Source organism: Fusarium redolens, assembly GCF_020744475.1.
Source record: "Fusarium redolens strain MPI-CAGE-AT-0023 chromosome Unknown BKA55scaffold_1, whole genome shotgun sequence".
In the NCBI taxonomy this organism is placed as follows: Eukaryota; Fungi; Ascomycota; class Sordariomycetes; order Hypocreales; family Nectriaceae; genus Fusarium; species Fusarium redolens.
The window spans coordinates 4,185,536-4,211,213 of record NW_025763664.1 but is presented as its reverse complement, the minus strand read 5'-3'; the positions used below and the strand labels follow the sequence as shown (position 1 = coordinate 4,211,213).

Sequence of the window (25,678 nt, the reverse complement as noted above, 5' to 3'; positions counted from 1 at the left end):
TAGACTCAAGGAGCCTGCTGACCGGAGCAGACTCGGCGTAGCTACGTGGTCATGGTATTGAATATTCAGTCAATGCTGGAACCACATAGCAGACAGTGAGCTTTCTCGGTCCAGGTCTTGTCACCACCCGTTACGTTTTCACGTAGGTCACGAATCTCCCACGCTGTAGGGCCGTCTTGCATCTTGAGAGTGGCCTCGAAAAGCCCCAGGTATGGCTTGGAGTCTGCAGCCTTCTTCTTGCGACCTTTCTTGGCCGATCCTTTGGCTGACGCGGTGGTGATGGATCGGGATGGCGTTGGTCCAGGTGTAGGGGTTTCTGTTTCGCGAGGTGTTTCGCGAGCAGCCTTCTTGACGTGGACATTATCGCTCGTTTCGCCGGAGCGGACATCGATCGTAGGTTGTGTCTCTTTCTCCTCAGCGTCAGTGGGCGATAGAGGGCGCGTCGCTTCCTCGGGCTTCTCTTCCTTGACGGTCGATCCCTCGGTTCGATGGGGCTTGTCTGTTCCTAGCCGTTCGTAGACTTGCATGAGAATGTCGTGAGCCATGCATTCGTGATGCATCCACTTCCCGCAATTCGGGCTCGTGCACCCAATCAAGGTCTTATCAGGGTTCGCAGGAGTTTGACATCTGCACATGAGTTCAACGGACTTTATGGTCATTAGTACTTGCGAAAACCAAATAGGTATTGCGAGACATACCGAAAGTTGGAAGTTGCGGCAGTCGTACGCTTGACGCCAGTAAAGCGCGTCTTGAATCTCCTCGTCATCGGACTCGATCCATTGGTTGACGGTAACGGGTCCGGTAACACTAACAACATTGATAATATCCACTATAAAAAGAGAGACTGGTTAGTTGCATTGCAGCATGATATTGGTCAGTATTCTAGAACATACTATGATTAGAAGCAATCAATTCATTGTTACCATGGTACGGCTGGCGGCCTTGGACAGTCTTCTTGCCGTCCACCGTTCCATAAGGCAGTTCATCGGGCCAGTACATCCAATAAACGCGTGCATAGACGTGGTGCTCATCGGAAGCACGGATCTCGAGGATGCGCGCGACCCAGTCGTTATTACTCTTCTTGTAAATACCCTTGCCATCACCTTGAGCTTTTTGTTGTTCAATGGTTACCTCGTTGGCAACATTGACAAAGCCTTCACTGTAATACTTGACACTGTTGACTGCCAAGAGTTAGCCATGAGCCCCTACAACGGACGGCGCCAAGATTTCATCGGATACTTACGGACGAAGCTATTGTAGCGCGTCATATCTTGCCATCGTTTTCCTGGTTCGACAGTGTAGTATAAGTCCATGTTTTCGTGCGTTTTGAAGCTGCCCGTTGGGGAGAAGGGGGAGATTTGAATCTGGACCCGTTTATCGTCATCTTGGCCATCGCGCTTCCGCTTCTTGCTTTTTTGACGCTCCGCCTGAGTGGCCGAAGGGCCAGTCGCGTAAGAAATCGTGAACGGGCACTCAGCGCGATTCTCCTCCCCGACGGATCGCGATCTCTTGCGATTGCTCATTGTGGCGTTTTGATGCGGTTGGGTATGACCGCGTCGGGAGTGGAGAGAAGGAGGGGTTTGCAGAGAAACGACAAGGCGCGCGAAGAAGCGACGAGGAAATGGGAGAAAAGGTTAGATAGAAATGGAAAGATGATTGATTTTACTAGGTTTTTCGATGTCGCGATCTGTGCTGAGCCGAGCCCAAGCTGCCTTCGAGCAACAAGCCGCGGCTTGCGATGATGTCCTGTGCGCAACGAAAGAGACTCGATTTGTCTGGGAGAGCAACGTCGCAATCTGCGGAAGAACTAAGAACTGAGCCAAAAGCCCAAAAGACTAGCGTCACGTGACTCAACTGGCACTGGGGCCACCTAAACACCTAAGCTGATGGACGGAGTTCAGTCCTACGGAAGAGCGACTAGCGCCCAGCTTTAGCCAACGCGTCAGGACAAGCCTTGGCTCGGTAGCTTATTAGAGGCGTAGGTTGATGGAGTCTTGGCGCGATCCAGTTGGGGTTTCGGAACCTATTCCAGAGATGAAAATTGATGATAGATTTTATAGAGGGTAGGTGAGTGATTGGGTGAGGCGTAAGTGTAAAGTTTTGAAGAGTCAAGGTTGGTAACTGGAGTCTGTTTCAAGGTGGAAAGCAAGAGTGAGGGGATAGAGAGAAAAAATGTAGGCGCGTTTGCGTTACATTGAGCGTAAACTTAGGCCCCGAAAATCCGTGCAGGGAAGTCTACTTCTAGAAACTCCGACCCAATAGTTTATAACACTCGCTCACGCGTTATTCATCGCTACCTATATAAAAGAGCGCCTCAACTCTAAGGCAAAAAGGAAAATACTGTGGCTTGTTCATTGTATTTATGATGCTGAATTTAATTCGTTTTCTATAGCACTTATATATCGTACCCAAATTATGAGATTACCAATCATCTAAGTAAACGCCGCCGCTATGCTACATTACCCATCCAAAAACCAACAACTATCTGAACTAATGACCTGCGTGCTCATCGACGATACCACCTTCCTGCTCTCTCTGATAGTCGGCCAGCATTCCACGACGCTCAGGTTCGTGTTCATCATCGTCTGCTTCCTCCACAGAAGATCCTGCCATTGACTCGGCGAGCTTCACGCCTTCTCTTCTACCACGCTCGACGTTGATGAACCAGATCAATGGCGCAGGAAAGCCAACTAATGCTGCCAAAAACCAGAAAGCCGGGCGAATCGTGCCAGTTCTGTCAATGATGGCACCGACGATCGTCGGGCCAAAGACACTGGATCCCTTGTCCGTGATAGCGTACAAGGCGTAGAAGGCTGCTTCGGATCCGGGTGGAATAAGCTCACCGTACAGAGAGCGGCAGTAACCACTTAAACCCCCGAGCACAACTCCATATACAGCCGCCAGTGGATACATCTCCCATGGCTGTTGGAGGCCAAATACGCCCCATTCTTTAACAAAGGGAAGATAACCCAGCAAGCCGTAAAGGGGTATCAACTCAAATAATGCAATGCAGACAAGAATGGTCTGATGGGCTTGGAGGTTAAAGAGCCGTGAGATCCACGACCATCCGAAGGCGCCGAATACCCCTGCCAGAGTTGAAATGACATTTATCATACCAAGTGCCCACGGCTTCATGTGGAGTTGGGTTTTGGCGAATAGAATCGCGGTAGATGACGTGGTTGCGATCGCATCGGACAAGAGAAACCATCCGGCAAGGAACAAAACGATGTCAAGGAGACGCCTAGCCTGCTGAACAGTTTTGAATAGGCTCTTCCATGCGTACAATATGTACGCGAGTCCTGCCATGATACCTCTGCGACCGTCATCGGCCAGCGGAGGTCCGGGTCGGGGCCGCAACCACATGGCAGCGGGAATAGTGAAAATGGTCCACCAAAGTCCAACCATGAATAATACGACTCGTTGGCCCCATGTGGTGTTATGCATCACGATGAGAACACCAATACAAACGCATTGCAAGAAGAGCGCGGCAATGTAGCCGGTACCAATTCCGATCGCCGAGATTCGCGTTGACAACTGTAGTTCCTTGGAAGTGATTTCTGCATGGCTTGCTGTTGGTTTCAGTCGCTCGCCGTCTTCAGGTAGCAACAGAGGTGAGGTTGTTGTCACTCTGGACGCCTCGGGTTCACCCACTGAGTCATCCAAAGGACGTGACTCGAATTCAGAATCGGCAAGATCCGGAGTGTCAGCAACGTTAGCTTCGATGACATCGGGATGGTATCGCACAAGTAGCGGAAGAAAAGAGTTCAGTAATACAAAGGATGCGCCGAAGGAGGTGTTGGAGATGATGGTTAAAAGGGCACCGAGAATGTAGTTGTCTTTCGTGATGAATATGTAAGACATGACGGCGAAGCTTCCAATCCAGGCGAAGCTGAGAAGAAGCTTCTTGCGATAGTTTCCATGGTCAGCAGCGCAGCTGATACTGACAACGAGCAGCGCTTGAATCAAGACGCTCACTGAAAATGTATACATAGCGAAGCTTGCAGTGTTGATCTCTACTCCAAACACCCAGACAATACATTGCCCATCACCCTCGTTCTTACTGTCGCTGGATCCGCATGGCGTTTTCCGGTCAGAGAGTAGCACACCGTTCTCTCTCGCGAGAGTTTCGAGAAGGATGGGAATAAAGGAAGCTGGTGCATGTATATTAGCAGTGGGTCTTGGCGATCTCCAGGTTGCCCTGAGATATTGCTTCTCTGTCAATAACCTACCAATTCCACAAATCACATACGTCTCGGCCGCAAATGCATAGGCGTACCACCCTAGAAGCTCCTTTCGACTCGTCGGGCGAGCATCGTGGCCAGAGTGACGCGGCACGATTGGCCGTCGCACGTCAGTTCGGCTATTGCGAGGGCTCATATCGCCGTCGCTAGAGGATCGCTCGTCGTCGGCCTCGAAAGCAGAAGTTGCGCAAGATCTGAAGGATCGTTTCGAAATATTAGAGAGTCCGGACCACGGTCTATGGTATTGAAGGCGCGGACGCTGAGGAAGAGGTTGAAGGTTTGGCGCCATGGCTGGTAGCTATGTCGCACCCGTGATCTCACTGGGTGCACGTGATTGTCGTCACAAGGCCAAGACTGGTGAGCTTGAGTCGTCCCAGGCGCATTCAACACCAGACACTTTTTTCTCACGAGATTGAAGACGGTTTTGGATTAGTAAAGAGCGGTTTTTGCTCTCGATAAGTCGTGAAGTGCGCCATGTACTCTGCCAGCAAACGTTGAAAGACAATGGATACGTAAACGCCGAAAGTTACCGTTGTTGAATCGTTCATACAGCGATGAGCAGAGAACAGAATAACAAGAAAAGACTCACGATTATTAGTGAAATGCGCATCGTCGTATTCTTAAACATGGTTGGCACCCAGAAGCCAAGGGCCACGGCCATCACCGTCACATCTTGTTCATCCCATCAACCTATGCGCCCCTCCCATGCGAAAGAGGACTAACGAGACCATAATCACGACGGGGTATCACGATGCCTATTCGCCATACTTGGGTCTCTTCTCGACAAGATCGCTGCAAGCCGGCTTAATCAAGACTATCTGTGACGATCCCTGAGCTATTTGGGCTCTTATCAGGGTCTTTTAAGGACCATTCTAGCACTAACAAGGTGCTTGCAGAACTTCCAGTTCTCTTAGATCAGAGATGGGTTTTTTTCGATGCCAAATTGGTTTAGCTTCGGGCTTGGGACTCGAGAGCCCACAGGTCAGAGCCAATCCTGGATTGTCGTATTTCTCTTTTCAGCTCGTTTTGCTCTTTAGCGGAGACACTGGCACTCCGCTCTCCGAGGAATCTTTGAACTTGTCGACTCATTTCATTGCCCATTAAAGAAGCCAGAAATGAGGGGAAGTGGAGACTGGGGTACGGAAGACTATGAGGGATGATCCTTGATAAGTGGAATAACGTCATGGCAGCCCAACTTGGAGGATTTAGCACATGCATAAGTTATATGGTACATTCTTGCATGTTCTTTTCTGCTTGTGTACCTCTTTTCAGTGAGTTGGCTCAATCTCCAACAATATCATTGTCAGCAGCTGTCAGACCTTTATTTGGAGTAAGGAATGCAGGTCAGACACAGAAATGTCAGAAAGCTGGGGTGCGTTGCATTTGTCAATGTCACCAACCATTCATCTACGGATACACTCTGGGTTGTCAGGTTTTATCCCATGTACTCGCACATTGCGCGATAAAGCAAGCGACATAATAAGAATTCAAAATTATTCTGAAGAGCAGTATGGCATCAGGGGTATTTCCACAATAACCAATATCAACGATAACGCAACCTGAGAACGATAAATCCTCCCTTGTCAAGGTCAAGTCGCAATTCGAGACTTATCACAGACAGTCAAACACGAGTCTACTTCTTGTGACCAAAGATTTTGGACTTGAGCTTGTCGGCAAGACCCACAGGAGTCTTGGCCACAGGCTTCTCGTGCTCCTCGGACTCCTTCTCAGAACCTGCAGTCTGCGCATTACCAGCACCTCCACGACCGGTATGGTAGTCTCGGCCGTCTTGGCTCGGTCGGACAGCAGTCTCGGGAATGATGTCCACGTCCTTGCGCTCAGTGCTGGGTGTGCCTATGTCAGCGATGTTGCCAGCGCCTGATGAAGTTGTGTTAGCGACTTGTCTGAGCTGTTTGGCAGTTCATAATGTATTGTGTAAAGACACAACAACAGAACACTGCGCAGAAGGTACTTTGCTAGTAATGACTTACCTCCACGACCAGAACTGTATGCGCCATCACCATGACTTCCAACAACGCCAGTTCGAACAACCTCGCCGTCGACATACTCGGTGTCGTCAACCTTGAAGTTGCCTGCGCCGCCGCGACCGTGAGAGACTTCAGCTGACATGGTTATTGATAAGAAGATAGAAGTCTATGATGCGATCAGATAGTTTGAGTCGACAGTTGAGTAGAGTTGAGTTTATAACGTAGAGTCTGACATAAAAGACAGCCGTTCAGGCATCAGCGTGGCTCCAGGGCATGGCGACAACTTATAGCACCCATCCCGTCATCGGCCGGACGGACAGCACAGCCATCAGGTTAAGCTTGTTTGTGTGCCTGAGACGTCTTTGATAAGAGATACATGGCATCATGAGAAAACCACAGCAGGGCTGTTATCTATCGGCTGCCGACCGATATCACTATCACTCAAATGGATTTCTCTTATCAGTTCGCACAACCAACCCCCCAGAGATTCGCCAAGCACGCCTAGACGACCGCTAAAAACAACTAAAACTGTGGTAAAAAGTCACTAAATGCGGGTTGATACAGTGCATTTGAGATCTGGGCGCCAAGCACGTGCGATGAGCGACAGCAGGTTGTGATGATGGTTAAATCGAGAGCGACCAGTCAGAAGCCATCTTCTGTTGTCTGTTTACGTATCGGAATTTGCTGATTTAATGTGGGGGAGAACGGGATCGTTCAACCTATCGATCATCCAATGCCTCTCATTTCCACGGCCACGGGTCAAGAATCCCGTCTTATCAGGGACCCTGCATTTGTATTCGCCAGGTTGAGTGGGATCTTTCAGCCCAATTTTGTATGAAACTGGCCTTTGAGTATTGGATCCAGCAGGAATGTTGCAAAGAACGAGCTTTTCTGATGCAATTGTGATGTTGATCGTTCAGTCTATTCACATGTTTTGACTTGTTACAAGTCAAGCTCTTAGCTTCATCACCCTTGATACTCGAAGTCTTGATAACGCAAGCCGCTTGTCAATCATTTAGCAAATCTACTAATATCATCTATGTCTAAATTTCTAGTTTATCCGGAAGCCAAGTTTTTATATCCAACAGATGCGGTACAAACCCCAACATAAAACAATACCCAAAATAGACATCTTGTCTGGTTGGACTCTGCTTCCAACCCCATTTTCTTCTCGCTTTGGATCATCACCAACTGGCTCCTTGATCCATCCCTTTGGCACCTGTGTTATAAAGTCATACCAATAGTCCCCCATGATACCATAACCTTTATTTGTAGGATGCAAGCAGTCTCTCAAATCACCCAGATCAAAGGTGCTGAAATCCACGGCAATAACATGATCGCCAACCTTTCGTCGCTGTCGTACAAGGCCTGGGATCAGGGCTCTGTAAGTAGGCATCTTGGGTTTCTGACTGTCACAGGATGCTAGAGGTATCGCGACGAGGATTACTGCATCCGGACAGTACCTAACAATCTTGTCGATGAGTTCGCCGAGACGGGTTGCAGCATCCTTTGGGTCGTTTCCTTCTTTGGAGATCGACGGTCGTAAATCCATGTCATTCGTTCCAGCGTGAAGGAGGACAAGATTGGGTTTTTGTTCTAAAGACTCTGTGACATGATCGCTTATATATTGAATTGTCTTGCCAGACCAGGCCGCCTAAAGACGTATGAGCGTAGCATCTCGGTTCAATGGTTGATCTCACATAATAACTGTCCTCCATGGAACCCTTATGTCTTGTACCCGCAAAGATAACTTTTTCTCCTGAGTCAATGTCAGCATACCCATCAAATAATAACATATTAAATAATTAAAAAGCAACTTACGTGATAGGTGTTTCGCGAGAGAAAGCCTATAACCATTCCCGTCGCCGCCATCTACATCACTTCCCCAACCTTCTGTTATAGAATCTCCGACACAGAGTATACGAAGAGGAACTTCCAGTTTCCAAGAATCGTCAGAATCAACTTTGGTATAATTCAAGACATCGTAAGCCGTAAACCCCGAAACATTCCGAGCTATTTGTGCAACATCCTCTCGTGGTTGTAGTGTTGTAGCATGAGCTACACTAACAAGACAAGCCAGTAATGAATACAACATAATTACCACGACAAACAAGCGTTTAAAGAAAATACAGGGAATAAAACCAAAAAGAGTCGTAACACTGGGAGTCAGAACATATTTAAAAGCTACAATGGGAAGAGGTAAGGTGATGTGGTTGTTGGTTCTGGTTAATCTAAAGTAAACTAGTCAGCATTATCATCCATCCACAATGGTTCCACCACCTATGAGTCCTGACCCATGATGAAACACAACGATACAGGGTTTCTGGAGGATTTCTCGGTATTAAACGTAAGTAACGCGGCAGTCACTTCAAGCAGCTGAGGCATCACTTGATCAGGAGATTATTTTCATACGCCAGTGGCCCTTCACGAAGTCAAGACAAAAGTACTGAGACTCAGAGCGAGACTTGTAAATACGTGGAAAGGAAAAGGCAAAGATCATCTCAGTTCATTGTCGATGCTCCATAGTCTCTACCTCGCTATCGCTAGTCCATTCTTAATTCTCAGCACCTTTGCGAGACACGACGTCTCGTCTCATCTAAAATTCTCACCAACGCCATATCGATCACATAAACTCCATATTATGCTCATTCTCATGTCTTCTCATAATTGACATCTCCAATTAAGCCCTTCCAGCACGGCCGACCTGAAGGATCTCGCCTGTCAGGGCCTCGTCTCCTCGCAAAACTGGCCACGAGGTGCCGTCAGATTTGGCGAGGACGAGTTCTAGCTTCGTACCGAGCACTCTATACGATGACTCCTCTGGGTCGATCGACGCATAGAGGGGGACTTCCGCTATGTAGCGCTTGGGGGGCGAGTCGGTTGTTGTGAGGTTCAGGTTAAGTTGCTTTGGCTGTAACTCGATCTTGGCTGTGCTCTTGTCGATCTTCTTCAAGAAGAAGGATGCAATAACATTGACTGGTGTCTGATAAAAGTCATGCCTGGAACTGTTAGCACTAACAATCATAGCATTTGGCCGCAGTTTTGTTTCGTGAACTCACCTGACGTTGGAAACGACCTCCTCACTATTGGTGCCATCCTTCTTGCCACTGCCGACAAACAAGTGTCTGTTCTTCGTCTTGCATCCCTCAATCTTCATGAATTGATCAAACTCCAATACTCTCCTCTTACAACAAGAGTATCCCTTACTTCCCTCATGGAAGATAGGTACTCCTGGATGATGAACACACTCCTCGTCATCTCTTGAGCTACCCTTCTTGTATGTTGCGCCGCATGCCCTCCTCTTACAACCAACGCCGTCGGCAATCTCAAGGCTGGGATCATCATCTTCCGACTCGGGAGCGAGTGGAGGAGGAGTAGGAGCGTGCTGAGCAGTTGGGATCGGTGCGCGAGACGGTGTGGCGGCGTTCAGAGCATCGATCTTCTGGGCGAGGGCAGCATCATCCTGCTGGGGGTTCTCTTCAAGCTGAGGCGGCTTGTCGGTGGTCGAATGTGTGCCAGTCGTACAAGGCGGAATGTCCATAAACTCATCAAAGGTCAAGACACGAGGCTTGCAGCATTTCCATCCTTTTCGCGGTTAGTTACTATGCAATGCAATGCACAATGGCAGGTTAAAACAGCATCTGCTCTGCTTGATCAACCTACCTTTCTGCCCCTCGTGGAAAATGGGCGGACCAGGGTGGTACTCGCACTTCTCATCAGGATCGGTAAACTCTTTTCCGCAACCCTGATGGACACACTTTTGAGCCATTTCGTAAATAGTCTAAGACCTGCTCTCCACAGGAAGAATTGATACTTTGGTGATTGTCTCGAGGGAAGAGAAAGGAGAGTGTTTGGGTATCACGGACTTGGACTTTGGTGGGGTGGGAGCTTCTAGAATTCAAGCTCTGCCGTGGAGGCGATGACGATGCTGGAAACAGAGCTATATTCTCACCGCTTTCCTATTTCGATGCGGGGTCGCATCTGATTTGCTGTACAATTAGACGGTTGCATGCGTTTCATCTAGGCTCTCAGGCCATTTTCAAAAGAACATTGATTTTATATACAGAGCCATTGAGAAAGATATCACGGGGCTCATCTACTCTCTTCACTATGTTTGCTACTCGTCGTCTTCTATTTTCAACAAGAATTACATTCTTCACCCGGGAAACATGTGGTCTCTGTACCCAAGCTAAGCATGTTTTGTCAGATGTTTGGGATAAGAGACCCTTTGATTATACAGAAGTTAATGTCGATCTTCCAAAGCCTGAGTCCAAGCAATGGAGAGATATATACGATTTTGATGTCCCAGTGGTCAGCAGAAATACTTGCCTCAAGAAACTTCAATTCCCGTTAACATCCATATAATGCAGATTCACATCAGCAAGGCCTCCGCGCCTGAAGAAGAGCCAAGCAAGGTCGGCAAAGCCATCAAATTGATGCACAGGTTCACAGTCGAGCAAGTCGAAGCTCAAATGGACAAAGCAGAGAAGAATTGATTTCTCATTGCGACACACATTAATACCCCTTTCCTCTGGCTGGTGCCGCGCTTCCATCAGCAAAGCTGAGCTGCTCTTTGGCCACCAGTCCCAAGGATGTATAATCGGTTACTACATTCATCATATCAAACCCCTGGTCAGCGTATATCTTTGCCTGTACACCTCCTGTGCAATATACGCCAGTCTTCTTGCCTGCTTTCTGACCCGCGGCAAGGATCTTGGCAATGGCGTCTTTCAGTTCCGTGGCCATAACTCCTTCGATAATGGGATGACCGAGGGCGTTGCCTGTTGTGTATTAATACTTTACGTTTGAGCCGATTAAGTAACTTGTGGACGACATACCAAGATCAAACGGTCCAATGAATAACACATCGATGCCGTCCACAGCAGCAATCTCGTCGATAGACTCAAGTGCCTCCTTGGTCTCAATTTGAACAATGGTCAAAAGAGAATCGTTTGCTTGCTGAAGATACTCTGAGAAGCTTGGCTCAGGGTGGAATCGCTCAGGAGCAATTGGTGACCCGAACCCTCGACGGCCTAAAGGCGGAAACTTGGCAGATTGGACGAGCTGTCTCGCCTCCTCAGGCGTTCTCAGCAAAGGGACAACGATCTTGTCTAGTCAGCAACATGACACGGATTTCAGAGGGATGGCAACTTACACCGTGAGCTCCACTGTCAAGTGCACCTGAGAAACGTCAATAACGAGCTCCCAAGTATAGATATTTCTGCAATCTTACGCTTTACCATCCATCCTTGCATATCAGGCAATCTCACAATTGGCGAGACTCCTAGAGCCGCAATTGCAGGGACGGCATCGTGCATGGCACCATCTCGTTATGTTAGACCTACATCCAGCCATCACAGTACAGGTTAAACTCGTTAAACTCTTACCATCCAAGTTTCCATGCTCGCAGTCCACCAAGACCCAATCAACTCCTGACCTTGCTAATACTCGCGATACATTTGCACCAGGAAGCATCTGCCAAGCACCAAATGCCTTCTTGCCCTCCAGAAGAGCTGTCCGTAATCTGTTAGATGTCTGCATGGCAGAAAATCCAGACATGTTTCTGGTTACAACCCGTGGTTGTAGCGTGTTGGGTGTGAAGGCCGGTCGTAACCGGAGGGTTGCTGAAGTCCATACTCTACTCATATTGTCTCGTTTTTACTTCGTATAATGGTAATAGATAGTGCAGAAAGTCAATATGCTCGGGGAAGTATCCTCCGAAAGCCCAATTTATACGACAAATATCAGCCATTTCCCCGGAGGCCCCCGTCCCCAGTCCCCAGTCCCCAGCTCCTAAGCGGGGAGTTCTCGATTGCGGGGTCTCGTGGGGGGGATCAAGCTGCTTCAGGAAGCCGATGCCTATCTATACAGCTTGTAATTGGCTGTCAAAAAGACTTATTGTTGTAGGGCGGATGGCTTCACTCATAGGGCGCATATAACTTGGAGCGTTATCGGGTATCTGTGCTTTTATTATCTTATTTGCAAACTGCAAACTTGCGTGTAATTGTCTATTTGTTCGCTGTCTAAGTCTGACAGAAACAAGAATTCAATTTCTTTATAGCAAACTGTATCCATTATGTTCAATTTTGCGATCAACGTGATCTTGACACCTTGTATACCAATAATTGTACGTGGGCCGGAACAGTCGCTGTTCGGCTTCAACATCCGACCCGTCTGCTGCTGGATCTATTGTCGTTAATTCAGCGGAATTTTCCCCCTCCTTATTGCGGTGATTGATAGATGTTTGTATGAGTTGCTTTTGTTGCTACATCCAGTAATTGAAGGGCTGGCTGCTGTTGTCGAATCACATATTTGTTTATATCCTTTTTAAGGGGATCCGGCTTTCCTGGTTCCGAGTCCGTCCAATACCGCGGTCAACTTAAGAAGCTTGGAGGCATCTGAAATCAGCGTTAGCAAAAAAAGCAAATACATTGACCAGGCGTCAGCATACCCCAAGTAATCCTCCTTGATGCTACCAATGGCCCACATCTCTCCAACCTCTGTTCGAGTACCGATGATTTTGACGCGAACGTGAGTTTGTGGCTCAATAGAGGTGTCCTCGTTGTTTGTGAATTGAGGTGGTGTCGCATTGGGATCATACTTCACATCACTAGGGATCAACTATAGTAATGGTTAGAAGATGTCACATCACAGCTGTGTGGTGACGTACATGGGCTGACACAAACAGTTGCAGAGGTCCTGCATGAGCGAAGAAGCCCTGTGGGTTTATAGAGTGTACGACTGCATCGACCTGACTGAAGTCAGACTCCTAGGTCATTAATCCTCGGCAGTGAAGGCCTTACCGTCTCGCCTTTGAATGGCCGCCACACCACGGCGCGATATCCGACAGTAAATTCAGCCATACCAAGACCGGGGAGAATTCGTCCTTCAGAGATTTCGAAAGCGTCCATGATGGAAATGATGAAGTAGCTGCCAGCGCATGTGCCTTCAACATCCTTCAAGAGCTTCGCAGTCACGAGGTCGTGCATGTTGCGACCCATGAAAGAAGGGTGCAAAGTGACCTTGCGCTCCAAATTATAAAGAAAAAACATGGTGAAAAGTGATTTCGGGGAGAAGCGAAGATATCGATGGTAAGCGAATGGGCGGTTTAGGTTGACTGTAAAGTTGCGATATTGCAATACGTTCGATGGCCGACTAGAGTACGGAAAACGGGTGTGGATTCGGTCAAGCGAGAGATTAAGCTAATAACTACCGCTTCGTAGAGTTCTGCGATCGATCAAGGGAGGAGCGCCGGGCGAAAGCGCGTGCGAAAAGGAACGAGACGTAGTGAAAGCTCGGCGTGGGTTTAGAAATGAACGCGCTGAGGAGTTGCGTATCGCTCGCTGAAGAGAGACGAGAGGAAACAATATATTAAGAGAGAGGCCCTGACGTGTCAAGTCAAATATGACTGCTGACCTTCTTGACGCGAGCGCAGAGGGAGGTTGTTTGTTCCTTGGGTTGAAAGACTGCCAAGTGAGGTGGAAGTTTGGACAATGAAATCAACGAGGCTGAGCTGGCCCATGCGTGCCAATAAAGTTCTGTCCAATCAGAAATCAGGGACACCTCAGCCACAGGTGTGGCGTCTAAGAGATCGCTGCCTTATCACACCTGACCACAGCGACATGGGATTCTAGAGAATAGCATTCACTAGTAGGTACTCAATACGAAATTTGAGTGTGAGCAGGCATTATAAAGTTTGTTGGATGGATCGTGTGTAGATAGCAGTAAGTAGTTGTTGCTTCCAATAAAAAATCACTAACCCCCCATTCATACGCTCACAAAAATGCACCTAGTGTCAACTTAACTTGCTACAAGAGTTTCCAATTGATGAAAGCTTCGATACTTGAAAGGAAGGATATCTGCCAAACACGCAATACGCCAACACATCAGGCCCATCAGACCGAGTGATTATCACTGAGAGGCATAAACGAGGTCTATAGTGGAGGTCTCGGCCTCGGCTTCTACGTCTCGCAACCGGGCTCTTCCAGAAAAAGACCCGGATGGGATGTGGTACGATTCAAGGGAAGCGAATGGAAGCATCTCAAAACCTTGTCTTCCTCTTCAGAGTGTAATCGGCACCAAGATTCTAAAACCTGGGGAATAAACAAGGGCGATGAGTTTCTGACCAATACAATGACACTTCGTATATTCCTTGCCGACATTGACTGGCTTCTGTTTGAAGGAAGGCGTAATCATCCAAGTTAAGGAGACAAGCACACGATGTCCCGGAAGGCACAGTGGACATAGGGCAAGGGATGAAAGAAAGGAGGCTCCAAAATGGAAGTTACTGTACGGACTTGGGACCCACCCCGAGCAGCTGCGGCGGTGCATTCAAGCGGGTCATTCTAAGGTTAGGGAGTTCAGGATCAGAAGTGGCAGTAGCCAGTGGACACAGGCTCGCAAAAATGGAAAGCACATGAAAACGAACAACTCATCACTGTAGCAGAAGCCACTCGCTCTCTTTTTACCGTACTGTGCCTGCCGTGCCATACCTGCGTTGTCGTCGTCCTTTGGCAATCATCAATTTCTTGGCTTGTCTTCATACTCATTCTTTATTATTGCTCCTGCCTTTTGAAGCCTTTACAACGCGTTTGATTCGACGCACCTCCTGCATCAAACGAACCTGGGAAGGGGGTCATCCCGCCATCCCGTCTCGGACTGTGATACCTTGAGGTAACACACAATAACTTTAACTACCTTACCTACCTAAAGTTGTAATCATCTTCAACATTCATCGCACCACAAGAAAGCATCTTTCCCCCCACAAACTTTCATAGTTCAGGACTCTATACTATTCTTCAGTCGCCCTGAATCTCTCCGCCTTGGACTCAGATCCACAACCGCAGCCCCAGAAATCGTCAAACTGCATAGGCCAACTCACGGACCACGTTGAGTCGAGTTGATCGCTCGTCAAATTATCAAATTCAAAGCATCTTGATAGACTTTTTGTCTCCTCACTCTTCCGACCTCAGTTTGCTACAACCATCATATCGTCTTTGTCGAGGGGGCCCTACTCATCATGTCTCTGGATCTTGAACAACACCTCACCTTCGTAAGTCAAATTTCGATACGCTATTTATCATATGTCAAATCATACTAATATGCGGTAGTATGGTGCTTACCACCATAACTCGGTTAATGTCGCCATCCACATGGTCTGCGTTCCTCTCATTCTCATCTCGGGGTTCTGTATGGTTCGTCTCACTATCTCCTCGCCGGCTTATGCATGTTGCGTTGCTCTGCATCTGCTTTCTCCCAAGTACTCCAACTTACATTTCTGCAGGCCACATACACCGGCACTCTCATTCCTACACCATCTTGGATTACTCCCCCTTATTTGGATCTCAACCTTGGTATCATTGGTGCCAGCCTTTATTCTTTGCTCTATCTGCTCTTAGAGCCCTTTGCAGGTTTCCTTCTGGCTCTTTTCTGCATGGGTGGTGCAGCACTTGGCAACTACCTCCATCAGCAAAACCCTGACACCACTTTCCAAGGTGCTCTGGCTATCCATATTGTCTGCTGGATCTTCCAGTTTATTGGTCATGGTAAATATGAAGGGCGTGCCCCTGCTTTGCTCGACAACCTCATCCAGGCCATCTTCCTTGCCCCTATGTTTGTGTGGCTTGAGATACTCTTCAAGTTCGGATACCGACCTGAACTCCGAGCTCGTGTCAGCAAGAAAGTCCAGGTCGAGATTGAGAAGTTCAAGTCTAAGAACGGCAAGGCTCAATAGAGCAATTATCTCAACCTAATCTACTTCCCTAACCTTGAGCATATAAGATGGTCCTTTAGACGATCAATGCTCCGGGGATTGTGTTGTAGAACCAGCTTCAACATCGAGACAAACCACGTTCTGATGTGTGCCAACTTGCATTTCAGATACCGCCGATCGATGATCAGTAGCGAGCACCCAATCTAGCGTCCTTGGGTCTCATTGCACGGAGTATGACAGTATTCTATTCGCCACCCCGGAGACGAAGGTGGCATTGGTGATCTCACCCCTTTTGTTTATTCGCACACTTGATGTTCTTGACGGCAGTTTCGTTTGCTTACACGGCCGTTAGGTTGTCCTGAGACTCATATGAAATCAGCATGCATATTCAAGGAGAAGGTCAGGGGACGAATCGGTCCAGGTAACCGTTTCAGCATCATATGGAGTGTATGGAGTTGTGTCATTTGCAATTAAATAACAGTTAACATCAAGCATGTAGTAAATTCGTCAATATATTCACATCATTTCTCAATAGGCATCATTAATAGTGTATTTTTCCAGTAACAAACATTTATTGCTATCTGATCTTCGACATGACGCCGTTATCATGGCCATTTCAGTCTGCACTGGTCTGCTGATGAAGGCAGGCTTGCTGTATGTTCTTTGGTTCAGGGCTCATCCTCGTCATCAACATGGCAAAGTTGTACCTCTATCGACTTAGGCCGTTCAACAGGATGGTGAACATGGACCTGATATTCTCGAACATGGCCTAGATGCTTGTCGGTTTGGTCATCTCTCTGTTGGGTAGGTGGCACAATAGCTTCATCATCTCGATCAACGTCTGTGCCTTGTACAGGCTCCGAGGAGGAAGCGGAGGCACGTCGAAGCTTGTTGGGGGGGCCGGCCTCGTCTAAGCTTTCCGGTGCTGTTTTCTGGTAAGCCTTGCGCAGGGAACCCATTACACGACTACGTTGTAGGTTTGGTCGACCGTGAACTTCAGTGTTTTGGTGGATAGGGGCGTCGATGATTTGGACGCATCCGGTCGGTCTCCACCCGGAGTTACCTGGCAGTTGTTGAAGGTATCGGGGCTGTCCTTCTGATTTGCTATTCCTTGTTGTTTTGCAGAGAGCAACTCTTTGTTGGTCATTCATCTTGGACATTGGTTCAAGATGGTCTCCCAGACCTGCTGAGAGATGTCTGTGGGTACTACGATCAGATCTGTTCATCTGATGGTGCAAATGACCGGGCTGAGCAACTATCACAGGGATGGTCTGGACGTTGTTGCCCTTCTATCTTCTGTTTGCAAGGCCTGACTGGGCACAGCCAGTCCAGAATAGGTCGAAGAAATTGCTTTTGTCGGTCCTTGATCTTTTGACAAGGAACTGGCATATACCTCATGTGATGACACTTGAACCTGAAGATCTGCTGGCACATGTCAATACTGGTGTTTCTAAACATTAATGTAGGAAATAGATGTCAAGTACTTGTTTTGCTCGTTATCTTGTGATGACGGGGGCATTGGTTTATGTTATACTTGTCCTTGGTTTATCTTGTAATGAGGTGTCAGATGAACATCTCCTTTGTTCAGGTGTAATTACAGAAGCAATGGAATTGATCTGCGAGCAGCCTTGCCTGTGTGTATATTCTTTTGTGTTTCCGGCGGATTTCTTTGTTGGGGTTATCGCTGTGCATCTGAAAGTGTTAAGAGTTTTCAATGACAAGACGGGCTGCTTTGATGAGAATTCTCCTGTATTCTGTTAGGAATATGGAAAGCAAACTAGAAAAAAAAACTAACGCAGAAAAACTCCCAACAATCTAATAGGGGTATGTTCGCCGTGCTGACTCCTAACCCATAGTAAGTTGACCGGAACAACTAGAGTCCAGTAACTCATTCGCCATTTTCGCGCTTTGACGCATTGAACTTCATCTCATCCTCGTGCTTCAATCTCCTTTCCTCCTGCTGTAGTTTCGTGTCCATTTCCTTCTGAAGCTCATATTGAAGGATGTCCACTTTCTGCTCCCTCTCCTGTTGGGCCTTCTCGTGGTGATTAGTCTGTAGACTTCGCATATTAGCATTGTATGTGTGGATAGATCTGGTTGCTGTATAATGTTATACTTGCACTTACATCGGTAGTTGGGGATTTGCAACAGCGTATTGTTTTCCTTCGCTGGAGTACAAGTATGTGAACTTGCCATCCTTGGAGGCCTTTGGTCTGTTGTGTTCTGGCCATAAATATGGCTTCTCCTCCTTCTTGTCGTCTCTCTTCTGAACGATTCTAGATACCTCCTTTTCGTCCTTCCTTCCATCTTCCTCGTCGTCGCTGCCACTGTCGCTGTCGCTGTCGCTGTCGCTGTCATCCTCCTCATATTCCTTGTCCTGGTCCTTATCTTCTCCCTTGTATAATTTGTTAGAGTCACGCCACAGGTATGGCATCACCCAAGGGTTTTCAACACTTTGAGTATGACCGGTGGGATTTTCTTTTGCGATCTCTTCCAGGGGCTCGTTAAGGATTTTAAGAAGCGCCTCGATCAAAGCCTTTTCATCCTCAGAACCTTCCATATTGTCGAGTGAGAAAACCATGTGGCCGTCATGCTCAGTCTTGTTGTCAAACTGGCGAGTCTGGTTATACTTTGGTTCGTTCTCTTCGGTGTCTGGTTTCTTTCGTATGTTGGGCCTAGTCACAGAAGGCCTGGGTCCGATCACAGGAGCTGCAAACAGGCTAGGTTTAAGAGGAAACCTAAGATCGTCCTTTTTGTAACGATCAATAGGCTCAAGGCGAGAAAAGTCGATGCCTTTGAGCTTTGAGCTTAATCCTTCAGTCTTGTTAAGTTTCCCCAATGGTGAAGCCAAGACAGCTCCTACCAGGAACCAGGTCAACATTCTGATGGAATTGATCGCCATTCTGGTCAGCGTGTGGGTGTTATATGGGTTGGGTATGGTTCAGACCTTGCAGCCAGAGAAGAAAGAGATGGTGTGATGAAGCAAAGCAGCAACGTCTTCCTTATATGTGACTCTGAAACTTAGAAGAAGTTTGACTTCATTCTTCTCACAGCACCTCAATAAAGCTTGTGTGATTCTGAAGCATAGACACGGAAACCAAATTATAGCATCAAAAGTTTGTCTGAACCGTCTTGTCCACTCATCAGGCATACTGGTCTGGTTCACGTTCATGATGCAAACCTAAGTTTGCCTGCGTCCTTATTATTTGACGTGTCAAGACTGTGTCGGTGCTACTCAGGGAACATCTGGAACACTCTTCGAAGTGGAGTTATGTCGAGATGGATTGGTATTGGCGATAGCCAGGCAGACCCCTCATATATCAAATGTCTTTGGTGCGCTTACGATAAGAGTTGCTATTGCATCTTTCTCGTTCAATAGAGACTTATGCCACTCCCAGCTCCCAACGTCTAATTGGGCGGCTTGTCCTATTTGGTAGGACAGTTCTTATTCGCTCCGAATATCGTGTAGTTTCCCCGAATATATAATCAGAACTTCATTTAATGACTATAGTAGTGGATAGTCTCATAAGATAAGTCATACATAAATAATTTATTGATCCTATTTACCACAGAATATTCTCTTGGCTTACACCATCCGAATGTAACTACCTCGATATTCAAACTTTCGGGGTATAGCCCCGCGCTGAAATACTTCCCATAAGCGGTGGTTTAGACCATGCTGAGTTTCATACCTTGTTCCACAAAGATCTGTCAGTTGTGGCTGAGAAGAGGTCCAGTATCTCAACTGGGGGCCATGGTGTCGGATGGAAGAAAACGCCAAAAGCCAAGTTGGGTTCCCAATCAGACAATGACACCTGTGGTATATCTAAAGTTTATTGGGGAAGCCAGAAGGTCCTTATTTTCTCAGATTTTGTGACTTTTGGTGATAATCTTGTATTTAGTTTACTACGTGCCATTTTTGTACCTCTGCCTTCACCGAATAACATCAAGTTTATAGTTATGCGAGTGCCACGACTTTTAGTTGTTGTCTCAAAGATTCCATCGCCAGTCTTATTTTCAAATCTTAAATTATTTTCTGCTGTTTATCTTCACTCGTGGATGCTGAGTCTTGTTGAGGTCAGTTTTTAGTTTGTGTGAATGAGTGAGCGATCTCATCGACCAATAGCATGTTAGCGAACGATATAGGGTAAGCCCACGATATCTCCGTATGATAGAAGTTCGTGAGATGACATGTTTCGTCGTGTTGGATCAAGTACGATGTTGTCTGTGGCGGCTTCGGGAAACCGGCATTTTTCTGTCAGTCTCAATGCCTTTTTGACGATCGGTTTGTTCAGTGTTTATCGGAGTATCGCGTTCTCAGCGGATCCTGTGGGTTCGATGCGTGCTCCCGGACCTAGCTCTGGTGAAGCCTATAAATGTACCTCTCACATCCTCAAGCTTAATATCAACCAACTGTATGAACTGATCAGCAGCTTGATATGGCCAATATAGTATTCCTTCTATAAATTTAGGAGAACAACGGGACTTACGTTTGATAATTCATAGCCCTACATCGGACTCACTACTCGATAGTCAAGGTAATTCGGAACCTCGCATGACTCAGAACACTCCGCCAGCGGCTCTATCACCGCCAAAGCGCTGAGTAGCGGCGGCATAGGCGGCCAGTATCTCCGCTGATTCCGCCGATGTCACCAAAATGGACGGCGATGTCGGGGCATTTCATCATTAGCCTGGAGGAATACTACACCGCATTGGCTGTTTCACTTTTTTTTCAATGGGTCAAAAAGGACTTGACACCTCTTCTAGACGTCTGTGAGCACCAGTAGAATTATTTTCCTTGCTGCTGACAACCGTTGCTTTGCTGTGTCCTTGTTTGTTTCTTGCTGGCCAGGGTTCAAGCTGTTCTTGAAAGGTCGCCGTAACCGGACCCATAAGCTTAGCTTGCTTGATCCGGGGAGCTCAGCAAGGATGATAAGCTGTGAGGTGTTATTCGGTATCTGGCTGCAGGTACAGTCAATTTGGGATATCCTCAACAAGATACACAGAAATTGATAGGAGAAGAGAAGATTGTAAAAGCCAAAAAGGACAACAGAATGCATCAAGTTTGGTGTTACAGTACTCGTGCCTTGGATTCTCCACGAAAGACCCTTGAACAAGACACTAGTGAGGGACGATCTCTATCGAATCTTGGTAAAATTTCTCATTTACGGCCGAACTGTTGGGGCAGTCCGTTAGTCTGTAGATAGCAATCGGAGGTATCTATCCACTATGGAAATGGTATGGAGCTACTTTGTTAGCTGTTCCTGGGCTGGCTGAGGTGCGTCACAGCCCAGCCCAGCACAACTTTTTGTAGAGTCACACACCAAACCAGAGAATAATTTTCGGAGGTTCTTCTTATCTTATCAGCGGTACCGCCATTTTTCTTTACGACGGGCCGCCCTACTTATCCCCCTCCCCCCTCCTCCAGAAACCATTTCCAACAGAGTCACAGTCTCTTGTGTCCTTCACATACATCGACATCCTAGACGCCTGATTCGGGATACAGAAGGGCAACCTCGCCAGCGGGACGGTTCAACTTACGCATTGATACGTGCAAATTATCCGCTGCAATGCCTCTCAACTTCAACCTGGCAACCACTCTCGCTGGTCGAGCTCCGGCCCTGCTCCGTCATGGACGCAGGGTCCCGCGAGCTTTGCCCTCTCGCTCATTCTCCTCCGTGAGCCCTCTCTCAGCATCAGCATCATGCCGAGTCTCAATCGCCTCTGCCCGCCCCGCCAACTCGAAGCGCCTGGGCACCCTCAAGGTTATGCGCGCCTACAGCTCCGCCGCTGTTCAGGATGCACCCAACCCCAAGGCCTACCTCGACAGTGGAGTCATCAAGCCTCACCAGACTGTTGATGTCAAGAAGGTCCTTGTCATTGGAAGTGGTGGTCTTGCCATTGGACAGGCTGGAGAGTTCGACTACTCAGGTTAGCATACCCAATTCACAGTGACGCATATCTCACCGACACCTTGCGATTCATTGCACAATCTCATTTTTGAACAATAAAAAATTAACAAACTCGAAATGTAGGCGCTCAGGCTCTCAAGGCCCTCAAGGAAGCCGGTGTTGCTTCTGTCCTCATCAACCCCAACATCGCTACCATCCAGACCAACCACAGTCTGGCTGACGAGGTCTACTACCTCCCCGTTACCCCCGAGTATGTCTCCTATGTCATCGAGAAGGAGAAGCCCGATGGCATCTTCCTGTCTTTCGGTGGTCAGACTGCTCTCAACCTCGGTGTTGAGATGCAGCGACTTGGCCTCTTTGAAAAGTATGGCGTCAAGGTCCTCGGTACCAGTGTCCGAACTCTGGAACTGAGTGAGGATCGTGACCTCTTCGCTAGGGCTCTGGATGAGATTAACATCCCCATTGCCAAGTCGATTGCTGTCGGCACTGTCGAGGAGGCTCTCGAGGCCGCCGAGACCGTCGGATACCCCATCATTGTCCGTGCCGCCTATGCTCTCGGTGGTCTGGGTTCCGGTTTCGCCAACAACGAGGAGGAGCTCCGCAACATGGCCGCTCGATCTCTTACCCTCTCTCCTCAGATCCTTGTCGAGAAGTCGCTCAAGGGCTGGAAGGAAGTCGAATACGAGGTCGTTCGTGACGCCAACAACAACTGTATCACCGTGTGCAACATGGAGAACTTTGATCCTCTTGGCATCCACACTGGTGACTCCATTGTCGTTGCGCCCAGTCAGACCCTGAGCGACGAGGAGTATCACATGCTTCGAAGCGCTGCCATCAAGATCGTCCGACATCTTGGTGTTGTTGGTGAGTGCAACGTCCAGTACGCTCTCCAGCCTGATGGTCTCGACTACCGTGTCATCGAGGTCAACGCCCGTCTTTCTCGATCCTCTGCCCTGGCCTCCAAGGCTACCGGATACCCTCTTGCGTACACCGCTGCCAAGATCGGTCTTGGACACACCCTTCCCGAGCTCCCCAACGCGGTCACCAAGACCACCACTGCCAACTTCGAACCCTCCCTTGACTACATCGTTACCAAGATTCCCCGATGGGATCTCTCCAAATTCCAGCACGTCAAGCGCGACATTGGCAGTGCTATGAAGTCTGTTGGTGAGGTCATGGCTATCGGCCGAACCTTTGAGGAGTCTTTCCAGAAGGCCATTCGTCAGGTCGATCCCCGATTTGTTGGCTTCCAGGGTGACAAGTTCGAGGACCTCGACTTTGAGCTCCAGAACCCTACCGACCGCCGATGGCTCGCTGTTGGCCAGGCCATGCTTCACGAGAACTACTCTGTTGACAAGGTCCACGAGCTGACCAAGATTGACAAGTGGTTCCTTCACAAGCTGCAGAACATCGTCAACTGCACCCGTGAGCTTGAGCAGGCTGGTGGTCTCCAGAACCTGAAGAAAGATCAGGTCCTCAAGGCCAAGAAGATGGGTTTCTCTGACCGACAGATCGCCATGGCCGTCAAGAGCACCGAGGACGAGGTCCGAGCCTACCGTCTCAGCTTCGGCATCCGACCCTGGGTCAAGAAGATCGACACCCTGGCCGCTGAGTTCCCCGCCAACACCAACTACCTCTACACCACCTACAACGGCTCTACTCACGATGTCACTTTTGAGGACAACGGTACTATTGTCCTTGGTAGCGGTGTTTACCGAATTGGTAGCTCCGTCGAGTTCGATTGGTGTGCTGTCAGCGCCACTCAGGCCCTCCAGCAGATGGGTGAGAAGACCATCATGATCAACGTAAGTTTATATTTTCCCTTCCGTCCCAATTGGGCGTTCCTTGTGCGGTGTCGCCGTGATTTCGGCCCCACGTTACCGGAAGACGGCCCCACTTTGAGCCGGACCATTTCAAACCTCATCCTAATCTCTTCACAACTTCTATAATCATTTTAAAATGCTAAACTAATATTTTACGTTAGTATAACCCAGAGACAATGAGCACAGACTTCGATTCGGCTGATAAGCTGTATTTCGAAGAGCTGAGCTACGAGCGTGTTATGGATATCTATGAGCTTGAGAATTCCAAGGGTGTCGTTGTGTCCGTCGGTGGCCAGCTGCCCCAGAACATTGCTCTTAAGCTTCAGGAGACTGGTGGAGCCAATGTCCTTGGAACCGATCCTAAGGACATTGACAAGGCCGAGGATCGTCAGAAGTTCTCTGAGATCCTTGACAGCATTGGCGTCGATCAGCCCGCCTGGAAGGAGCTTACTTCGGTCAAGGCTGCTGAGGAGTTCGCCGAGGAGGTTGGCTACCCCGTACTCGTCCGCCCGAGTTACGTCCTGTCTGGCGCTGCCATGACTGTGATCTCAAGCCAGGAGGATCTCAAGGATAAGCTCGAGGCTGCCAGCAACGTCTCCCCTGACCACCCCGTTGTCATCACCAAGTTCATTGAGGGTGCCCAAGAGATCGATGTTGACGGTGTCTCTGCCAACGGCGAGCTCATCATTCATGCTGTTTCCGAGCACGTTGAGCAGGCCGGTGTTCACTCCGGTGACGCCACTCTGGTTCTCCCCCCCGCCAACCTCGATAGCAACACCATGGAGCGTGTTAAGGAGATTGCTGTCAAGGTCGCCGCGGCTTGGAAGATCAGCGGTCCCTTCAACATGCAAATCATCAAGGCCGAGAACCCTGAGGGTGGCGAGCCCCTCCTCAAGGTCATTGAGTGCAACCTTCGTGCCTCTCGATCTTTCCCCTTCGTCAGCAAGGTCCTCGGAACCAACTTCATCGATATTGCTACCAAGGCCCTCGTCGGCAAGCAGGTTCCTGCCAAGTCTGACCCTATGGCTGAGAAGCGCGACTATGTTGCTACCAAGGTTCCTCAGTTCTCCTGGACCCGTCTCGCCGGTGCCGATCCTTTCCTCGGTGTTGAGATGGCTTCCACTGGTGAGATTGCTTGCTTCGGTAAGGATCTCGTTGAGGCCTACTGGACCTCTCTCCAGTCCACCATGAACTTCCGCATGCCCGAGCCTGGTGAGGGTCTCCTTTTCGGTGGAAACGTCTCCAAGCCCTGGCTCACCCAGGTCGTCGACTACGTCGCCCCTCTCGGCTACAAACTGTACGCTGCTAGCCCCGAGGTCAAGGAGTTCATCGAGAACAAGTCCAAGACCAAGGTCGAGGTTGAGGTTATTGAATTCCCCAAGGAGGACAAGCGTGCCCTCCGTGAGGTTTTCAAGAAGTACGATATCCGCGGATGCTTCAACCTGGCCCAGGCCCGAGGCAAGACCACGATGGACGTCGACTATGTTATGCGCCGAAATGCCGTCGACTTCGGCGTCCCCCTGTTCATGGAGCCTCAAACCGCTATCCTCTTTGCTCAGTGCATGAGCGAGAAGCTGCCCCGCCCCGAAGGCATCCCCGCTGAAGTCCGCCGATGGTCCGACTTCATCGGTGGAAAGCCCCTGTAAATTATAACTGGCGTTTTTGTGATTGGAAAAGGGGTGGATTTGGGAGTTATTCGAATGTGTGTGATAACTTTTATGATAATATTAGTAGAAAATTCTACAAATATGATAAGTTTATGATATTCTTTACTTAAATTGTGATAATAAAAATAAAGTCGTCATACATTATATATGTCGCTTCTAATTTCATGATATAGGTAAAGTTTATAGATACCTTATAGAAAGTCATCATAAGTTTACATAAAGTCCTACAAAATTAACAAACCCCATGTCAATAATAAAAAGTTTTAATGAATTATGCTGTACCTCAATTATAACTGAAATGCTTCTGAGATGACAAAACGAAGTGAAGTTAACAG

At 48.3% G+C, this 25,678-nt stretch overlaps 11 protein-coding genes across 11 annotated transcripts; 2 read left to right on the top strand and 9 right to left on the bottom strand.

Moving 5' to 3' along the window:
* Positions 1-65: 65 nt before the first annotated feature.
* On the bottom strand, positions 66-1,523 carry BKA55DRAFT_683393 (uncharacterized protein; the record flags this gene model as incomplete). Its single annotated transcript, XM_046198495.1, has 4 exons — positions 66-647; positions 699-829; positions 894-1,181; positions 1,244-1,523. 4 exons carry the CDS (start codon positions 1,521-1,523, stop codon positions 66-68), a joined length of 1,281 nt encoding a protein of 426 aa, XP_046057100.1.
* A 967-nt stretch (positions 1,524-2,490) lies between these two features.
* BKA55DRAFT_683392 (autophagy-related protein 22-like protein) lies at positions 2,491-4,530 on the bottom strand (the record flags this gene model as incomplete). The annotated part of the gene is made up of 2 exons (XM_046198494.1): positions 2,491-4,151; positions 4,230-4,530. 2 exons carry the CDS (start codon positions 4,528-4,530, stop codon positions 2,491-2,493), a joined length of 1,962 nt encoding a protein of 653 aa, XP_046057099.1.
* Positions 4,531-5,874: 1,344 nt separating this feature from the next.
* BKA55DRAFT_683391 (uncharacterized protein) lies at positions 5,875-6,371 on the bottom strand (the record flags this gene model as incomplete). The annotated part of the gene is made up of 2 exons (XM_046198493.1): positions 5,875-6,119; positions 6,233-6,371. The coding sequence occupies 2 exons, from the start codon at positions 6,369-6,371 to the stop codon at positions 5,875-5,877; spliced, it is 384 nt and encodes a 127-aa protein (XP_046057098.1).
* Positions 6,372-7,232: 861 nt separating this feature from the next.
* BKA55DRAFT_551305 (SGNH hydrolase-type esterase domain-containing protein) lies at positions 7,233-8,444 on the bottom strand. Its single transcript, XM_046191358.1, has 3 exons — positions 8,051-8,444; positions 7,930-7,988; positions 7,233-7,883 (listed from the first exon to the last, which is right to left on the bottom strand). The coding sequence occupies exons 1-3, from the start codon at positions 8,322-8,324 to the stop codon at positions 7,305-7,307; spliced, it is 912 nt and encodes a 303-aa protein (XP_046057097.1). The 5' UTR covers positions 8,325-8,444; the 3' UTR covers positions 7,233-7,304.
* Positions 8,445-8,909: 465 nt separating this feature from the next.
* Positions 8,910-11,875, bottom strand: BKA55DRAFT_498606 (Pyruvate/Phosphoenolpyruvate kinase-like domain-containing protein; the record flags this gene model as incomplete). The annotated part of the gene is made up of 9 exons (XM_046186570.1): positions 8,910-9,228; positions 9,289-9,814; positions 9,893-10,010; positions 10,294-10,418; positions 10,888-11,010; positions 11,068-11,340; positions 11,381-11,410; positions 11,463-11,555; positions 11,617-11,875. The coding sequence occupies 9 exons, from the start codon at positions 11,873-11,875 to the stop codon at positions 8,910-8,912; spliced, it is 1,866 nt and encodes a 621-aa protein (XP_046057096.1).
* Positions 11,876-12,177: 302 nt separating this feature from the next.
* Positions 12,178-13,704, bottom strand: BKA55DRAFT_551293 (RNA polymerase Rpb7). The gene is made up of 4 exons (XM_046191357.1): positions 13,033-13,704; positions 12,900-12,980; positions 12,681-12,850; positions 12,178-12,627 (listed from the first exon to the last, which is right to left on the bottom strand). The coding sequence occupies exons 1-4, from the start codon at positions 13,279-13,281 to the stop codon at positions 12,609-12,611; spliced, it is 519 nt and encodes a 172-aa protein (XP_046057095.1). The 5' UTR covers positions 13,282-13,704; the 3' UTR covers positions 12,178-12,608.
* Positions 13,705-15,248: 1,544 nt separating this feature from the next.
* Positions 15,249-15,962, top strand: BKA55DRAFT_532928 (uncharacterized protein; the record flags this gene model as incomplete). Its single annotated transcript, XM_046189403.1, has 3 exons — positions 15,249-15,281; positions 15,340-15,423; positions 15,513-15,962. The coding sequence occupies 3 exons, from the start codon at positions 15,249-15,251 to the stop codon at positions 15,960-15,962; spliced, it is 567 nt and encodes a 188-aa protein (XP_046057094.1).
* Positions 15,963-16,540: 578 nt separating this feature from the next.
* BKA55DRAFT_732457 (uncharacterized protein) lies at positions 16,541-17,113 on the bottom strand. Its single transcript, XM_046201219.1, has one exon. It carries the CDS (start codon positions 17,099-17,101, stop codon positions 16,610-16,612), a length of 492 nt encoding a protein of 163 aa, XP_046057093.1. The 5' UTR covers positions 17,102-17,113; the 3' UTR covers positions 16,541-16,609.
* Positions 17,114-17,829: 716 nt separating this feature from the next.
* Positions 17,830-18,822, bottom strand: BKA55DRAFT_683384 (uncharacterized protein; the record flags this gene model as incomplete). The annotated part of the gene is made up of 2 exons (XM_046198492.1): positions 17,830-18,001; positions 18,068-18,822. The coding sequence occupies 2 exons, from the start codon at positions 18,820-18,822 to the stop codon at positions 17,830-17,832; spliced, it is 927 nt and encodes a 308-aa protein (XP_046057092.1).
* A 1,726-nt stretch (positions 18,823-20,548) lies between these two features.
* Positions 20,549-21,098, bottom strand: BKA55DRAFT_41468 (uncharacterized protein). Its single transcript, XM_046186049.1, has one exon. The coding sequence runs from the start codon at positions 20,999-21,001 to the stop codon at positions 20,705-20,707; it is 297 nt and encodes a 98-aa protein (XP_046057091.1). The 5' UTR covers positions 21,002-21,098; the 3' UTR covers positions 20,549-20,704.
* Positions 21,099-21,314: 216 nt separating this feature from the next.
* Positions 21,315-25,439, top strand: BKA55DRAFT_551284 (uncharacterized protein). Its single transcript, XM_046191356.1, has 3 exons — positions 21,315-21,872; positions 21,977-23,658; positions 23,838-25,439. Exons 1-3 carry the CDS (start codon positions 21,512-21,514, stop codon positions 25,320-25,322), a joined length of 3,528 nt encoding a protein of 1,175 aa, XP_046057090.1. The 5' UTR covers positions 21,315-21,511; the 3' UTR covers positions 25,323-25,439.
* Positions 25,440-25,678: the final 239 nt, after the last annotated feature.

Excerpts from the sequence above, each read along its gene's own strand:
- BKA55DRAFT_41468 (XM_046186049.1), bottom strand. The coding sequence starts at position 21,001 with ATGCATTCTGTTGTCCTTTTTGGCTTTTACAATCTTCTCTTCTCCTAT.
- BKA55DRAFT_551305 (XM_046191358.1), bottom strand. The coding sequence starts at position 8,324 with ATGTTGTATTCATTACTGGCTTGTCTTGTTAGTGTAGCTCATGCTACA. Across the intron at positions 7,989-8,050 it reads TCTCGCGAAACACCTATCAC|GAGAAAAAGTTATCTTTGCG; the intron begins GTAAGTTGCTTT and ends ACATTGACTCAG. Across the intron at positions 7,884-7,929 it reads CCATGGAGGACAGTTATTAT|GCGGCCTGGTCTGGCAAGAC; the intron begins GTGAGATCAACC and ends ATACGTCTTTAG.
- BKA55DRAFT_551284 (XM_046191356.1), top strand. The coding sequence starts at position 21,512 with ATGCCTCTCAACTTCAACCTGGCAACCACTCTCGCTGGTCGAGCTCCG. Across the intron at positions 21,873-21,976 it reads TGGAGAGTTCGACTACTCAG|GCGCTCAGGCTCTCAAGGCC; the intron begins GTTAGCATACCC and ends CTCGAAATGTAG. Across the intron at positions 23,659-23,837 it reads AGAAGACCATCATGATCAAC|TATAACCCAGAGACAATGAG; the intron begins GTAAGTTTATAT and ends ATTTTACGTTAG.
- BKA55DRAFT_732457 (XM_046201219.1), bottom strand. The coding sequence starts at position 17,101 with ATGTCCAAGATGAATGACCAACAAAGAGTTGCTCTCTGCAAAACAACA.
- BKA55DRAFT_551293 (XM_046191357.1), bottom strand. The coding sequence starts at position 13,281 with ATGTTTTTTCTTTATAATTTGGAGCGCAAGGTCACTTTGCACCCTTCT. Across the intron at positions 12,981-13,032 it reads GGCCATTCAAAGGCGAGACG|GTCGATGCAGTCGTACACTC; the intron begins GTAAGGCCTTCA and ends GACTTCAGTCAG. Across the intron at positions 12,851-12,899 it reads AACTGTTTGTGTCAGCCCAT|TTGATCCCTAGTGATGTGAA; the intron begins GTACGTCACCAC and ends CCATTACTATAG.